Genomic DNA, 16,165 nt, shown 5'->3' with positions numbered 1-16,165 from the left:
TGTTCTGGCAGAGATAGGCTCAGGATCTAATAATAGTTCCTCCGGCTCTGCATCTCCACATACGTGTTCCGGCGTTAGAGCAGCAGGAGGAATTTAGTGACAGAGCAGGTGTTGTGGCTTATTCCCTGGCAGAATAAATGGTGAAGGGTGGTGGCAAGGCAGTTCTCCTGATTCCTTTATGCAAAAAAAAAAAAAAAAAAAGACAGTGCCTCCAATGGCCTTCCTTTTTATTTTCTTCCTGGCACAAGTGGAAAAGAACTAGAATTGTTGTATTAATATGTATGCAAACATATTTTTTCACTTGAGCCTGTGGAAAAAAAAAAAAGAAGGAAAAAAGAACTTGCTGTGAAAATGCTTAGCCAGGAAGATTTACTGCTGATTGCAGATTTATTATTGACATGTCTAAGTGGAAGAAAACTGAAGTTTTAACTATTAATATGGAAAATCTGGATCAGCCTTTAAAATGGAGTAAAGAGCTTTGAACTATGTATTTGCAGAGAAATTATTTACTTACAACATAATTTTTAATAAGGAAGTGTCAATTAAGAGGTGTAAAAAGAACCCAGTGCAGTATGCATCTTAATTTTAATGGCCTGCCTTGGAAACAGAATTATAGAATGTAGGTGATCTGAATTATACTGAAATCAGCTTTTATGCCAGACTCACTGTAATTTAACACTTCTATATACCCTCCTCTCCTGATTTTTTTATTAAGAAATATGGGATTTAAGATCAGAATCTAAGAGTCTAAATGAAATGCTCTTTTAAAGGATTATTTGTGAGATTTTCCACAACCTACATTTCTGTACTCCTCCAGTAGGTTATATACAAGACCGTATTTTTTCATGAGTGTACCGTGTGTTCCTCTTATAAGCTAGGAAAACATGAAAGGGAAAACAAAATTCTTTCTCCTTCTAACTGGGATCATTTGAGATTTTAACAATATTACTTTTTCCTGTGCTTGATTATATAAGGCAAAACTTGACACCTACTTGACTGTAGTTATGTCTTCTTGATAACGCATCCAGGTAAAATTAAAAAGGATCTTATCCTCATGTCCTTTGCACCCAATGCCTGTAACAGTAAAAGCTCAGAATTCTGGAAAACAGGGCATGCTTGAGAGGGAACATCTTGTAAAGATTGTAATTTGACCTTTGCGTCAACCTTGCTGAGTAATTTTAAATATTATAAGAGAACAAAATCGAAAGCTTCAAGGTGGAATACCACTCCCTCTTCTTCTTAGAACTATAAACCAGCCAGAAGCTTTTTCAGAGATTAAGCTAGAAAATGTGTGCCTCTCTTTAATACTTTTGCTGAGAAATAAAATTCGTCACTAAGAGATAAAGGTAGATTTATATTTAATGCCATCCTCATCAATCTTCCAGTATTTTATTCCAGTCTACCTCCACTTAAGTAGTTGAGTCAGGTATAACCAGAAACACTTGATTTTTCCCCTCCCACCCTGTGAAATAATATTTATAACATTTAGTATTACAAACCTTTTAAACTCTGGAGTACGCCTGAAGATGATGGCAATTAAGAAAAAAAATGCTCTTTGACAACTTCCGCAGCTTTTGATTAAACCACACCAAGAGGCATGTTACAGTGATAACAATGAAGCATTATGCCAATTATGTTAAATCCTGCTCTCCGCTTTAAGCTCATCATGACCTGTTTTAGTGTCCTGTAATTTATCCTCTGGAATGCTTACTCTCATCAATAAAGTGTTCAAGAGAAAAAAAGAAAGCCACCAAAGGGAATAACCACCCCCAAATGACTTCTAGAAAACAAGTATTTCTTAACTTTTTATTGACATTGGCAAATTAAAATAGAATAAATTAACAAGTATTTTTTCAAAAAAATGTTTTGTACAAAAATACTGTCAAAATTTCCTAAAAGGCTTTCAACACAGTAGTATCTTTTCATGTACTGAATATAACTATGAGCACGGTGTCAAAAATGTTGAAGACAGAAACAAAATAAAAATCTGTGAAATGTTTGCCACTGATGACATTCCACACCCTATTATTGTCTGTACATATCGGGGAGGGGGACAGCCACCTTGAAAGTGAACAGTATGACTTTTCCTGATCCAGAATGGTTTGGCCCACATCTGTTTAATCTTCCAGTTTAGCATATTTTAAAAATTAGTCTGTACTCAAATGCATAGTTAAAAATATGAAGCGAGATGGCAGAGTTTGTGCAGTAATATCTGCCCTTCAAAGTTCATGCAACCAACTAATGCAATTTTTCCTTTCCCTCGTAAATCTGAATGCAGTTCAGTCATTTGAAACCATCTACAAAATCCACAAGATTAAGCAGTTTGCCAAGATTAATATCTAACAGTTGAGCACTGGAGAAAGTGAGGAAATAAGGAGTAAAAACAAACAACAAAAAAGACCAAGTTAACTAGATATTTCAACTACATAAGGGAGGTGAATGTCAAGGCTACAAAAACGAAACAAAAACAGAAAAAAAAAAGTGGCAGCAATTTTTTAAAACCAATTTGTACAAGTTTATAGTTTACTTTGTTTCCAAGTTCTCAAACCTTTCACGATCTGAAAAGTGAGATACTGTGTCTAAGGGAATGTTTTTTAATTCACACCGAAGAAATTGGGGGATTTGATTTCTTTCGCCGGGATTTCGATCGAGTCAACAGCTTACTCTGCTGGGCTGTTGTTTGCACACGAAGTCCGTCATAAAATCAAACTCGTTTTGCCCCAGCCAGAGTTCGGGCAGCTCCTTGATGCGGTCCAAACCCATTTCTATCACTAAGGACATAAGCACTTCCTCGTCGATGAAATCAGTGTCTATGACATTGGGCGGCAGCATTGCAGCAGGGACGTGGGCCACGGAGGCGGGCATGTTGCTGCTGCCGCTGCCGCCGCTGCCGCCGCCGCTATTGCTGCTGCCCGCGCCGCCGCCCGAGGTGCCCGCCGAGCCGCCGGGGGTGCTGCTGCCGCCGCTGTGCTTGGGGTTGCAATCTCGGAAGTGCTGGTTTGTCCCGTTCATCTGGTGGCCTGCAGCAGGGTGCAAATCCGGCATGTAGTGGTTGTGGGGATAGGGGTGGTGGTTGAAATACTGGTTGTTGAGCTTCTGCAACTGCATGCTGGCCGGCAGAGAGCCTCCCTGGCTGGCCACCGGGGGGCCCATGAACTGGGAGCTGTTAAACCTGGCCCCGGGAGCCAGCGCGCTCGGGGGGTGCCCTCCGTTCACAGTCCCCGGCCCCATCGCGTGCCTGATGCCGCTCGTGGCGTTCATGTTGCTCGCGCCGTAGTGTATGTGCTCGCCCATTAGCGCGTTGAAGGCGTGTTGGGGCTGCTGCTGGTGATGATGGGGGCTCGGGAACTGCCCCACACCCATGCGGTGGGCAGGGTGGTGGTGCAGCCCGTTGGTGCCGTCGGGGAAGCGCCCGTGGTTCATGGCCATCATATGGTCTGCCATTTCCAGTCCTGAAAGTGAAAAGGGCAGACGGTAAGCCCTGCGCCACACGTGTCGCCCACCTCGGTGCACCCCACTTTTTCTCGGCTCTGGCCCCCAGCCTCACCCGACGCACTTCGGCTGCGAATCATCATCCCGAGGATCCCACTAGGAGCCTGTGCACCCGGGCTCGCCACCAAGGCGGACCTGCCACCCACAACAGAGCCGCGCGCTGCACAAACAGCCCTTTCCCCTGCGATCGGGCGGGGGACCCAAGCCCACACCCCCCTCTGCTCCCCGAAGTCGCCTAATAAAGGAAGTGCCCCGTAGCTCTGCCGCGAACTTCAGGCATTAAATCAGCCCTCCTCATCCTGTTGTTGCACATCCTGTTGTTATTCCCCAGCTCCGCCTCACGCTCTTCCTCCGGGCAAACCCAGCCCTCGGAGGACTGGGCTGGCAGAAGCCCCAGCCAGCTTCGCCCGCCGCGCTTACCTTCCGTCCTTGCGATTTCTGCTCCGAAGACCGAGGGCGGGATCGTCGGGTCCAGGACCGGCTCAGCAGCACATAGAGGGGGCCTTTCTGGCGTGCAAGGCGCTCGCTGTCGCGAAGTCGGCGCCGAAGTCTTGCAGCAGCCGCTGGGGCAGAATCGGAGCCGTTCCCTTTTATTTCCCCTCTGCTGCCCTCACAGCTCGGCAAGACCGCCCGGCAGCTGCCAACAATGAGCTGTGTTTCTTAGGGCTTTGGCCACAGTTAATATAAGGGATTTCAGGAAGGGCGGAGCGAGAGCCTCCGGGAGGGCGGCGGGAAAACGCGGATTCCGGAACATCGGGCACACCGGACCGTGTCGGGCAGCCGAGTCCCCACTGCTGGAGGCACGTGCACAGAGGCTGCGGGCCCAGGCGCCGCCCCGCTGACCCCGGATGCTGGCTTCCTCCCGGCCCACAAATACCAGACCAGGCCGCCCCCGGAGCAAGGATAGAATCCTCTCTGGACTCTCAGCCCGAAGGTAGCGCCTGCCCGGAGAGCAGCGAGGAAAACTCACCGCCCCCCTCTGGCCGGATTCCCCACCCCGAGCTCACCTAGCGACCTGTGCTGCTTTCTGTGGGAAAACGGGTTTTACCCAGCGCCCTGTCCATAGTGCCCTTCTACCTCCCCGGCTTTGCAAAAGCCTACCCAGGTTGCAAAGAATGGCTGTGTTTACCCGTGTGGGTTTTTAAGCCCCGGGCAAATAATGCCCCTTCCCCTGTGCGCGCTTTCCTGGGCTGTGCTTTTGTGGTTTTATGGGGGCAGTAGGTAAACCCAATCTAGACATTCTGCGTGTAGATGCATTTTTTCCCCACTCCTTTCAAGGACAGGAGCGGGGGGCGGGGAGCGGCAGCAGCTGCAGGTGGACTGAGCGCGCTCGCGGGCCCGACCGCCTCCGCTCCAGCGCCCTGGAATCCGGTCCGTGCTTTCGGGGCCGCTCGCCGCTCCCGGGGTACGTGTGCTTCTGCTAAGTTTGCGTTTGCAGCTCTTGGTAGCTTTGGCATCCGAGCTGAGGCGTCTCTGCTCTGTAAACAAACTCAGCGATCCTCGTCCCCAGATCCACCTTTTTGCACATACGCAGTTTCTTGCTTCTGCTGTTGCCCTTGATCCGGGAGGTGGGGGTGTGTGCAAACTTGCATAGCCTCCCTCCGGGCTCTGCCTGACGGTTTGGGGTTGATTTAGAAGCGAACGGATTTGTAATTAAGAAATTCGGGGGCTGAGTAAGGCTGCTGTAGCTGGAAAAGGAAAACAAATAGATAACATGGTAATCGCTCTGTAAATAAAGTCGTTCTGGAGGTGGGCACGTAGCTGCACGTCCCGTATGGCACCGTGGCACACACTGCTGGGACTCTTCCTTTTCAGTGAAATTGCTCAGTGGGGTAATAGGCGATAATAATAACCTTGCTTCCCTGAACGCGGCACAACTAGCCTGGTCGTCCATTTGGCTCACTGACTTGCAAATGAAAGCCCTAACGCCCGTCTGGGCCACTACCCAGTCGGAGCTCTCTTGCTTTTTCAAATGGGGAAGGCGAGTTGTTTCCCCAACACCATGATGAGGCTGCTCGGAGATTTTATATTGCTCTTTATGTGGTAAAAGTGACTTTAGCGCTCCGAATAAGGACTTCTGTTCAGAGTTGTTTCTTCATAACTCGATATCCATTGACGACTTCCTGCTGCGAAGAGCAAGTCCCCCGCCCCCCTCTTTTTTTCTCCCTTCTTGCTCGCAGGACTTCTTTAGGCCCTTCTCGAGGACTGGAAATTCTGATATATTTCCCCTTTCAGGAATTTGCAGAAGAGAACGAATCCTGATTATTTGTTTCGATTACCTCTCTGTCTTCCTCTAGTTATAATATATGTATAGAATACTTAATATATATATTTAAACATTGTTACTGTCTTCCTCTTTTCCTTCCTTCCCTTTTGCACGCTCTCCAGTATTTGTAACCGTGTATGCAATAATTTTTAAAGCTCAGAAGTACTTGCTTTTTGGATACTTGTGCACAGAATACATCGCAGTTTTGGTTGCAACGATCGCCTCATCTCCTGTCCACCCGCCACTTTTACCTGTAGGTCATGGACTTGCAGCTACAGAATCAGAGGCTTGGAAGAGACCTGCCACTTCCTATCAAAAAAGAGACTCGAAAATATTGGTCAACCCCAGACTCAAAAATTGCCAGATAGATTGTTTACTTCCCTTCCTAGTACTGCAGTGTTTTGCGACACAAAGACCAGCTCCTGAATGTCTAATCTAAATTCCTCTTGCAACCATTAAGGAAAGGTGCAGCTCCATGCTGCTCCAGTGGTTCCACATACCATTGGGAAATCCCTTGAAAGGTCACCTCCCCATCCTCCACCCCTTAGAGGGAAAAGAAATTCCTTCTGGGGCCAGCTGGTTAGAACCTGGTATGCTTTGTTCATTTATTCATTCTTCCAGTGAATATTTACCAGGTGCCAGGCACTTTTCCTAGCTTCTGGAGAGACAACCAAGACAGGAACTCATGGTCAAACTGTGCAGCTGGACAAACAAGCCTCGGACACACTTTGATAAGTGTCACAACAGCATTACACACAGGCATTTCCAGGGTCACACAGGAGGGACACCCAACCTAGTTTTCGGGCCTTGGGAAGGCTTCCCAGTGGGGTGGTGATAAGTTGAGGCCTGACTATGAGTAGAAGTTAGGCCATACCAGGCAGGGGGGGCGGGGAGAGAAACAAGCTTGGAGAGGTAAAGGGGCTGGATCCTATGGGCACTGGTCCCCATGCTGAGAAATTTGGGTTGTATCTTGAAGGTAATGAGAAGTGAGTGAAGGCTTGTGAACCAGTGAGATGATCAAATTTTCATTTTAGAGAGACCAGGACAAAACTGTGGAGAATGGATTGAGAAAGTAAGACCGGGGACAGGGAGTCCAGTTAGGGGGCTGTTACAGTCATCCAGGGGTAGGCAAAGCCCAGTGTAACCAGGGGTTTATCCTGTGAACCGGGGTGAGGCAGTGGTCTGCACGTGGCCCTGATGGTACTAGATGGTTGTATTAGTTTCCTAGGGCTGCCGTGACAAGGTACCACAGACTTCGTTTACAATTCTCAGGCGTAAACAAAAGAAAATTGTTGTCTCACAGTTCTGGAGGCTAGAAGTCCAAGATCAAGATGTTGGCAGGGTAGGTTCTGAGGGCTGTGAGGGAAAATCTGTTCCGTGCCCCTCTTCTAGATTTGGTGGTTTGCTGGCCATCTTTGGTGTTTCTTGGCTTGTACAGGTATCACCCAATCTCCGTCTTAATCCTCACGTGGTATTTTTCCCTGTGTGTGTCTCAGTGTCCAAATTTCCCCTTTTTATAAGGGCACCAGTCATATTGGACTAGGGCCTATCCTAATGACCTCATATTAACTTGATTACCTCTGTAAAGACCCTGTCTCTAAATGAAGTCCTTTCTGAGGTACTAGAGGTTAGAATTCCAACATTTTTGGAGGGACACAATTCAACCCATACCAGTGGTGGAGAAACTGAATAACACATGGCGCCCCCCCCCATTATGGAAGAAAGACATAGCCTGGAACTTTCTTCCCAGCTCTCCTGCTGGCCTACACTTTCATTTCTTCATGTTTCTGCTGCTCAGACACCACCTCTATGAGGTCTTCCTGATTATCCTTCCCAACTAGCAATATCCCTCTTTGTTTTCTTACACTGTTTCGTTTATCCTCTTAGCATTTATCCCACCTGACTTGTTGCATATTGAATTTTCACTCTCTTCCCCCCCTGGGATGGCAGCTCCAGGAGAGCAGGGACCTTGCCTGTTTGTTTTTTCAGTGTCTAAAACAAGTCTTTTACTGATTAGATTAGTGAGACGATGGATGGATGGATGGATGGATGGATGGATGGATGGGTGGATGGAAGGAAGGAATATAGCAGAATTACCAAGGGAACCCAAATAAAGGGCTTAAGGGCCGGTGGTCAGGAAAGATTTTCTGGAGAATGTTAATTTTAATGCTGGCAGTAGAGAAATCTAGTGGAAAGGAGAACAGCAGCTTACCACTGTCTGCATTGTGGCCTGTTATGGACTTGAGGAAAACTGATCTGTTTGGGAGGGATCGTTGGCTGCTGAGTATGGAGGAAGGTCCCCATTGGTGTGCAATTTTGATTGAAATTCAAATCAAATTTGAATTTGATTCACATTCAAGGCTTTTGGAGGTAAGCCTTGGGCTTCAGCTAAACTGAGTTGAGGAAAGGCTGACTGAAGGACCCAGCTTCAAAAAATATACGAAAGAGTTCATACCTGTGTGGTGGAGCTAGGGTGAGGCTGGGGCGCAGTGTGGGGTTTAATATGGGGTCTTTTTTGTGCTTTACCTAAATGATCTCACCTAATCCTCACCTTAGCAAGTAGGGATTACTTTCATCACTTCTGAAAGGAGGACTTTGAGAGTTAACAAAACAACCCTACCGCAGCCCCCAAACTATCTTCTCAGAGGGATTAGGGAAAAGGGGAGAGAAGGAATCAGTCAGAGCCAGACACTGGTTGGGCCCATTCTCCTCTTCCCCTCCTCCCAAGACCTTGACTCCAGGTCTTAGCAGGTGAGAAAAACACTGCTGCTGCTTTGTTCCACCATCCACTCTGCCGCCATAATGACACAGGACCTCTGACTGAGCATGAAGTGTGGCAACAATCCATTTCTGCCTTTCTCCTTCTCTCTCCTATTCTCCCTCATTCACAGGATGGAAAATTCTGATATTTTACTGGTCTGTGGAATAACTGGGGGTAGGAAGTGTCAGTGGATCCAGATCCAGAAACTGCGGATGGACTTTAGTGGCAGGGTGAGGACACATGGTTAGTAAAGAGGCAAAAGCCCTATGTACAACCTTGCATTATCTGCAAGTTGAAGAAATAATGTCTTACATGTATGTGTATATGTCAAAATAAGAAATTCATATAATTTTTAAACCTATGGATTTGGTTCTAATTAATAAAGTGCAAATTTACTGGAAATCATTACTAAACTCAGAATAGTTTTTCTGTCTTTATGTATTTTCACATTTGGTAAGAAATACAGTTATTACCATGGAGGGGGGGACAGTGAAATGTTTTTGTTAAAAAGGGCCTTTAAACTTGATGGAGTTGATTCTGTCTCACCTGAGAAGATGGTTAAAGATTCTAGAACATCATCTCTGATTCAGCAGATTGGGCGTGGGGCCTGAGGATCTACATGTTTTAAAAAAATCTTCCAGTTAGTTCTGATGTTTAGCCAAGTTTGCAAACTACCCATCTTGTTCATAGGTGGGTGACAACTGGGGTTCTAAAAGTGATCACGGGTGTGGGGTAAGCCTGGTTTATGCTCATAAAGTCCTGTTCCCCTGGATTGCTGCCCTCTGCCCCCACCCCCGCCATGATTGGAATTTTGCCCATCTTTGAAGGTCCAGTTCAACTGACGTCTCCTCTTTCAAGCCTTCCCTGATCTCCCAGATAGAAAGGATTCTGGCTCCCTTGGTGCTCCCAAGGCATTTTGCTCAGATCTTCCTTTATGACTTATTCTGGCTTGAGTTATGGGCATTTGTACCCTCCTGTAGCCTTCTCTGTAATGGCAGAGGTTCCTTGGTGAGCCCCCAGGGACTACACAATGTCATGCGTAGAGTAGCTTTTATTAGTCTGCCCGGGATGCCTTAACAAAATACTACAGACTGGGTGGCTCAAACAACAGACTTTATTTTCTCATAGTTCTGGAGGCTAGAAGTCCAATATCAAGGTGTCAGCAGGGTTGGTTTCTTCTGAGGCCTCTCTCCTTGGCTTGCGGATGGCCGATTTCTTGCTGTGTCCTCACCTGGTCTTTTCTGTATTTCCTCTGTGCTGAAGTCCCGGGTGTCTCTTTGTGTGTCACGAATCAGATTGGATTAGGACTCACCTATATGGCCCCATTTTAATTTAATCACCTCTTTAAAGACCTTATAACTAAATACAGTTACATTCTGAGATGCTGGGGGTTAAGACGTCAACATATGAATTTTGGGGGACACAGTTTAGCCCATAACATACCTCATGCGTGTTCTGATAAATGACATTTTATTAGTCTACAACTTTAACAATAAACTAGACAATACTTATTTGGGTTATAAAGTTGGATGAGGTATGTTGGAAAGCAGAAGAAGAATTGAGTGACCTTAACTAGATAAATATGCCATCAAGGGCTTCCCTGGTGATGCAGTGGTTGGGAGTCCGCCTGCCGATGCAGGGGACACGGGTTCGTGCCCCAGTCCGGGAAGATCCCACATGCCGCGGAGCGGCTGGGCCCGTGAGCCATGGCCGCTGAGCCTGCGCGTCCGGAGCCTGTGCTCTGCAACGGGAGATGCCACAGCAGTGAGAGGCCTGCAACCGCAAAAAAAAAAAAAAAAAAAGCCATCAAAATCAGGATTGTATTCAATAGGAAAAACTTCAAAGACCCCAGAGGACAATAACAAACTGCACGGGTATTGGATGGGAAATTACCGACTAGGTATAACAAATTCAGCCAAAAAAAAAAAAAGAAAATTGTGAGTCAAACTGAGCTATTGGTTGAATGGAAGGCAGCAATGCAATTCTGTTATTAAAAAGGAAACAACTTGGAGTGTGTTAGGAGTGAGAAAAATCAAATGATAGAGCTGGAAGTAGTCCTTTTGCTACACTTGGCTCTTCTTTAGAGATTGTGGTTGGTTTTTAACTTTACATTTTAATAAAGAGTTACAGAAACTAAATAAGGTTCATTTAAAAAAAGGGAAATATATTTTAAAGGGATGGGAAATGGGACTTATAATGGCTATTTAATCTGGAGAAGAAAAAGCTGACAGGTGACTTAATCCATATGTTCTGGTGTACGCATAGGGAAACTAATATGGTGGATCCTTTCCAGATGTTTTCCTTTTCCACTGAGACAAAGAAGAAAGGAAAGCATTTTTTTAAAAAGAGCTTTAGATCAGTGCTTTTCAAATTGTGTTCTTCAGACCTTGAGTGTTCTTAGCTTCACTTTTACGTGCTTTATATATAAAGGATTTCTTGTTCGAATTTGTTTTAAAACATTGTTCTGATGTTAAACAGTTATGAAAACTAAAGCTTCGGATAATACAAAAATCACAGAATTCTAATTTGGGGTGGGACTTTAAAAATAATCTTATCCAAACTCCCTGATTTTCTAGATGAGAAATCTGAAGTCCTGAGAAGTTAAATGACTGCTCATAAAGGACTTCCTAAACATCAGGATTTTAAAACACCAGAGCAGATTATCAGAGGGAACTAAGTCTTTATGAAGACTTCAGTGAAATAGGATAGAGATGTGTTGAATGGTTGCGATCAGCTTTTCCCAACTGGCCTTCTGTGTTATGGGTGGGAGGGTTGTAAAAGGCAGTAACAGAATCTGTATCAATTTCTGCTTTTTAAAAAGTGGGAAATAAAATCATTTAAAAGTATTTTTTGCAGTTGGAAATGGAAGTTTGAAAGTTTCTGAGAGTGTGCTGAGTGAGCCTACTAAGCTGGTAATAGACATCGAACATCAACAGCAAGCGCTTAACTCAGTTACTCGCTTGCCAAATACCTCAGTCAAAGGGGAGGTTTTTACTGTTTTCCTACTTGAAGTTGCTTTGATTCTCATTCACATATGAATTTTTTTAAGATAGAAAACAAATAGTCCCAAATAAAATAAAATAGACCAATGAGAAATGTCATTGTGATAATTATTTTGCAAATGACTTATGACGATGCTCACCCCATGCAGGGGTTTCCTTCATATAATGAAAATTCTTATATAGCACAAATACCTAACTCTAGAACTCAAAAATCAGTGCTAGATAGAGAAAACATAGTGATGACTACACCCAGATTGGCCTTCAATTTGTTAGAAATAAAGATTCACCTGCCACATGGAAAAATAGTGAAGTTACGTTTACAAATAATGGCCTGAAACTATTCCTTTTCTCTAATTAGTTATAAATAACACAAAAGTTATATTTTTAAAACCTAGTTGGTTTTTAAGTACAAAATGCAAGAACTAAAAGCATGGAGAAATGAAAGTATTTTGTGTCAATTTCTGATATCATTCTATGTAGTTATATTTCAATCTAGGTTAAAAACACATTTAGCACAAAATCCAAAGAGGATATATTGCCTATTTTAAATTTGTCAACAAAATATGCTTTTCCTTAAGATTTGATTCAAAAGAAGTCATACAATAGAAGTCCAGTACATAAGAAAAAAAGAATTTGTTTTTATATTTTTGTGTAATAAATATTATTAAAAATCAGGTTAAAATAAACTCCTCAAAATAAACTTCAATAATATATTTATCTAAAATATAATATTTCATGTGAACTCTCTTCTTTCTGTATGCCATAAAAAATTTAAAAATGACTTAAAAATGCCTAAATGGTTTGTGAAATAATAGTGACGGGGACTCACAGAATAGAAATATTGAAAAATGCTGGCTTGAATCAGTGTTTCTCAAGAGTAATATATAGACCCCTTTCAAAAGAAAAACATCTCTAAGGAAGGCCTCAAATGCTTACTTACATTATTTTTATTACATTTCTTAAGTATGGAACAGTAGAAAATGATATGTGACACACTTATGTTTATAGCTCCTATACAACTGTAATACTAGAACACATTTGCATGCTAAATAATAAATGAAACTAGAGAATCAATAAAAATAGAAATTAACAGCATTTACATGGCAGATTTTGTCAAGATTAAGTCATCCTTTGCAGGGTGAATCTAGCAAAAAGAATTGCAGCACGAGTTTTTTTCCTATCAAGTTCGGCTAGCTGATGCTATAGCTTGCTGTTCAATGAAATTCTCTATTTGAACCATTGCAAAACTTTATGTACAATGCACCATGACTTTTGGTTTTCACATGGTGTGAAGCTATCACTTATATATTAAATCCACGTCTATTCTTGTCTTAACTAGTATTTAACAGTTAAAGTAATGCCGTTTGGCACCTCCACGATTATAATCACAGATCTGGATATTGAAAGAGGGTCAATTTGCATAATCCATAATATGCTTGTAATAATTTATTAAAAATTAACAACAAAATGAAAACATAAAGTTAAAGAGGTCTTGAAGAGAAAAAGAGATCCCTTCCCCCCCAATCTTTTAAGGACTATGAAAGATCCATGAACCCTAGTTGAATAAAAACTGATTTTGGTGGTGTTCAGTCTTTATTATTATAAATATTTTGGATCATATAATTATTTATTATAATAAATAATTTGGATCAATGGCCGAGTCAGGGCAGGGAATGGAGAGCTTAAGCTACTGGGAAGTCTGAATGTTAACCAATTCCTTTTAAAAATATAGGTTTCTTTCTAATATCAAAAAAGTATATGACCCCAAAGTTGTCTGTGGGTTCAGTCTTCTTTCACTTGTTGATTCATTAGTTCCTTCTTCCATTCATTCAAATGCCTGTGTAATAACTAGATAAGAATGATTTGTATGAGTGTGTGAATTATTTGTATTTTAAGTGGTATTTTCTGGAGTGCTTGTAGGTGCTTCAGTTCTTTTAAGTAATTTAAACAATCTTGTTTACACCATCAATTTGTAGTGAGCAAGGGATTTCTAAGCTAATTTGCTGTGCAGCCTAGCTTCTGGAATCGGTATGTAGGGGTATCAGAGAAGCAGCTTCAGATTAACTTTGAGATAAGATTATCTTCCCAGGAGTGAAAGAAAAGAGCATAAATGTGTTGCAGATAAGATCAGCATTCTTAGCAGGAAAGCCCCAGCTTCTTAGGCCTCCTGGGTCCCCTTGAGATTTAGTAGCCACATAAATTCCAGGCACTAGAAGCGCATACTTCCTGTTGTAAATTAATAACCTGCTCTTCATCAATCTCTTGTGGTCTGATGAGTGTGGGAGCCAGTTCAGCTCTGGATGGATGGACCAGCCAAGCTGAGGACCAGGCCTTGGTCTGTGGTGTCTTCACCAAAGGAAAGACATAAGTGCAATGACCGATCCTTCGGCCTCCCTCTCTTCCTATTATCTCTGAGCTACAACTACAGTGGGCTGCTGAAATAATTTGAAATTCTGAATCATTAGAATCCTACTTACTGGTAGCTTGTATTACCTTGCCATCCTATGAAGCTTTACTGTGATTTTGCTCCAGACGGGTTAGGACCTCCATTATTGCCACATTATATATAATGCCTCGTGATCTTCCGTCATAGTCCTTCTTGCAATGTGTAGTTACACATTTATTTTGTGACTCTTTAATTACTGTCTCTATGATGGCAGGGACCACGCTTACCCCAGTGTCACAGCATCATATCCCCAGTGCAGAAACAGTACCTGGCTCAGAGGCAGTGATCATAAAGCTAAAAATTCTAATTCCTTTAACCCTTACAGTTAAGCCATTGAGATCTAATTTAAAACCTTCTTTAAAAAAAAATTTAAGGGATTCCCTGGTGGCGCAGTGGTTGAGAGTCCGCCTGCCGTTGCAGGGGACACGGGTTTGTGCCCCGATAGGCCACAACAGTGAGAGGCCCGTGCACCAAAAAAAAAAAAAAAAAAAAAAAAAATTAAAATGTTTTCCAATATTCTAGTTTGCTGCTCTGTGGACTCTGTAAAATTTTTCTCTATAAGTGCTAATCTATGCTAAATAATTTAGAAAGAGCATTCATAAAATTAATTATTATTTATGTTTTCAAAACTTCCTTAGCTCTTCTTGCATTTACCACCTTCTTGAGATTCCACATTCTCCCCAGTAATTAAGCTCTTCTCTAGGCCGCTGTTCCTGTATTTTTTTTTTTTATTGGCTTTGTGGATCCTTCATTACATATTACCAGGAGGAAGAAAATTCTAAGAAAGAATCGATTCTCTGCCTGGAGGTAGGGGCTCCTCATCCATGTTTCTTTCTACATTTAAGAGGATATTTTGGAAGTGGATCTAGCAGAAGATGAACCCACATGCAGTGTGTTCGTGTGTTCCCATATTATCTGGTGCAATAGTGGAGCATAAGGATGCTTTTTATGAAATGTTAATTTAGATGTAAGTTCCAGAGCATTATAACACCAACAAGGAGTCCTTTCTGTGGTCTTTGTTGTTTAATAGGTAGACCTCCTTGCAGAAGAGACAGGAAAAGCTAGTGAAGTTATAAAGAAAAGAGTCCAGAGTTCATGAGGCTAGAGGACTCTGCTATCTGAGATCTTAGGTGATTAGATAAAAGGTGCAAGACTGGAACCCGCAAAGTGAAACTCATTCAGCTAGCTCTAACAGAGCATGGTTTTCCTACAGGGTCACCCCCTTTCTGTCATTGCTACCACCACAAACTCCTCCAAGCTGGGGATCATAACTTATTTTTCTTTGTGTCCTAATGCTTGGCACAGTGTGAATTCGTAATATGGTTTGTATGACACTGCCACCTATTTCCTTTTCACTTTACTTGGCCTATAGAGAGTTATTAATTCGGGGAGGGGGGAGAGGTTTGGATAAGTAAAATTATTCTCAGGCAATAAAAACAGGCTCAAAAATAGATCAGAATAGATTTAATCTATTTAAATATAGACTTTAAATGGAGAACAGAAACTATATTCTGATATATATTAATTTGGTAAACAACAAAGTGGACTAATTGGCTTTACAAAACTCTTAAAGAGGGCTTCCCTGGTGGCGCAGTGGTTGAGAGTCCGCCTGCCGATGCGGGGGACACAGGTTCGTGCCCCGGTCCGGGAAGATCCCACATGCCGTGGAGCGGCTGGGCCCGTGAGCCGTGGCCGCTGAGCCTGCGCGTCCGGAGCCTGTGCTCCGCAACGGGAGAGGCCACAACAGTGAGAGGCCCGCATACCGCAAAACAAAACAAAACAAAACAAAAAACTCTTAAAGAGTTTTTTTTGGAGGAGGTCACTAAGTTACAAAGTGTGCTTAGATACTAAGGAAGTTCACTGAGGTTTGAGTCTGTGCCTTGATCTGTTGTTCTCTGATCATCAACATTGGTGGTTCTCTTTTGTATTCCCCTCTTTGCCACCAAGAGTGTACAACTGAATCATGATGGTAGTGATTTTAACTTGATGTAGGTGTTCTCCTAAAAGTGAGAGGGCCTGGGCAGCTAGAGCTGGAAAGGTTTAGTTTTCCTTTAAATGCGTCAAGTTACCAACATCATCAAAATCTTTACCTGAGTGTCCATTGATGGATGCATGGATAAAAAAGAAGAAAATTTTGCCATTTCTGACAACATGGATGGACCTTGAGGGTATTATGCTAAGTGAAGTAAGTCAAACAG

At 43.1% G+C, this 16,165-nt stretch overlaps 1 protein-coding gene across 1 annotated transcript; it reads right to left on the bottom strand.

Moving 5' to 3' along the window:
- Nucleotides 1-2,477: 2,477 nt before the first annotated feature.
- CITED2 (Cbp/p300 interacting transactivator with ED-rich tail 2) lies at nt 2,478-4,162 on the bottom strand. Its single transcript, XM_024739414.1, has 2 exons — nt 3,913-4,162; nt 2,478-3,452 (listed from the first exon to the last, which is right to left on the bottom strand). Exon 2 carries the CDS (start codon nt 3,442-3,444, stop codon nt 2,653-2,655), a length of 792 nt encoding a protein of 263 aa, XP_024595182.1. The 5' UTR covers nt 3,445-3,452; nt 3,913-4,162; the 3' UTR covers nt 2,478-2,652.
- Nucleotides 4,163-16,165: the final 12,003 nt, after the last annotated feature.

Source organism: Neophocaena asiaeorientalis, unplaced genomic scaffold (genome assembly GCF_003031525.2).
Source record: "Neophocaena asiaeorientalis asiaeorientalis breed wild unplaced genomic scaffold, Neophocaena_asiaeorientalis_V1.1 scaffold162, whole genome shotgun sequence".
NCBI lineage: Eukaryota > Metazoa > Chordata > Mammalia > Artiodactyla > Phocoenidae > Neophocaena > Neophocaena asiaeorientalis.
The sequence above is the reverse complement of the archived record's forward strand: the minus strand, read 5'-3'. Positions and strand labels throughout refer to the sequence as shown.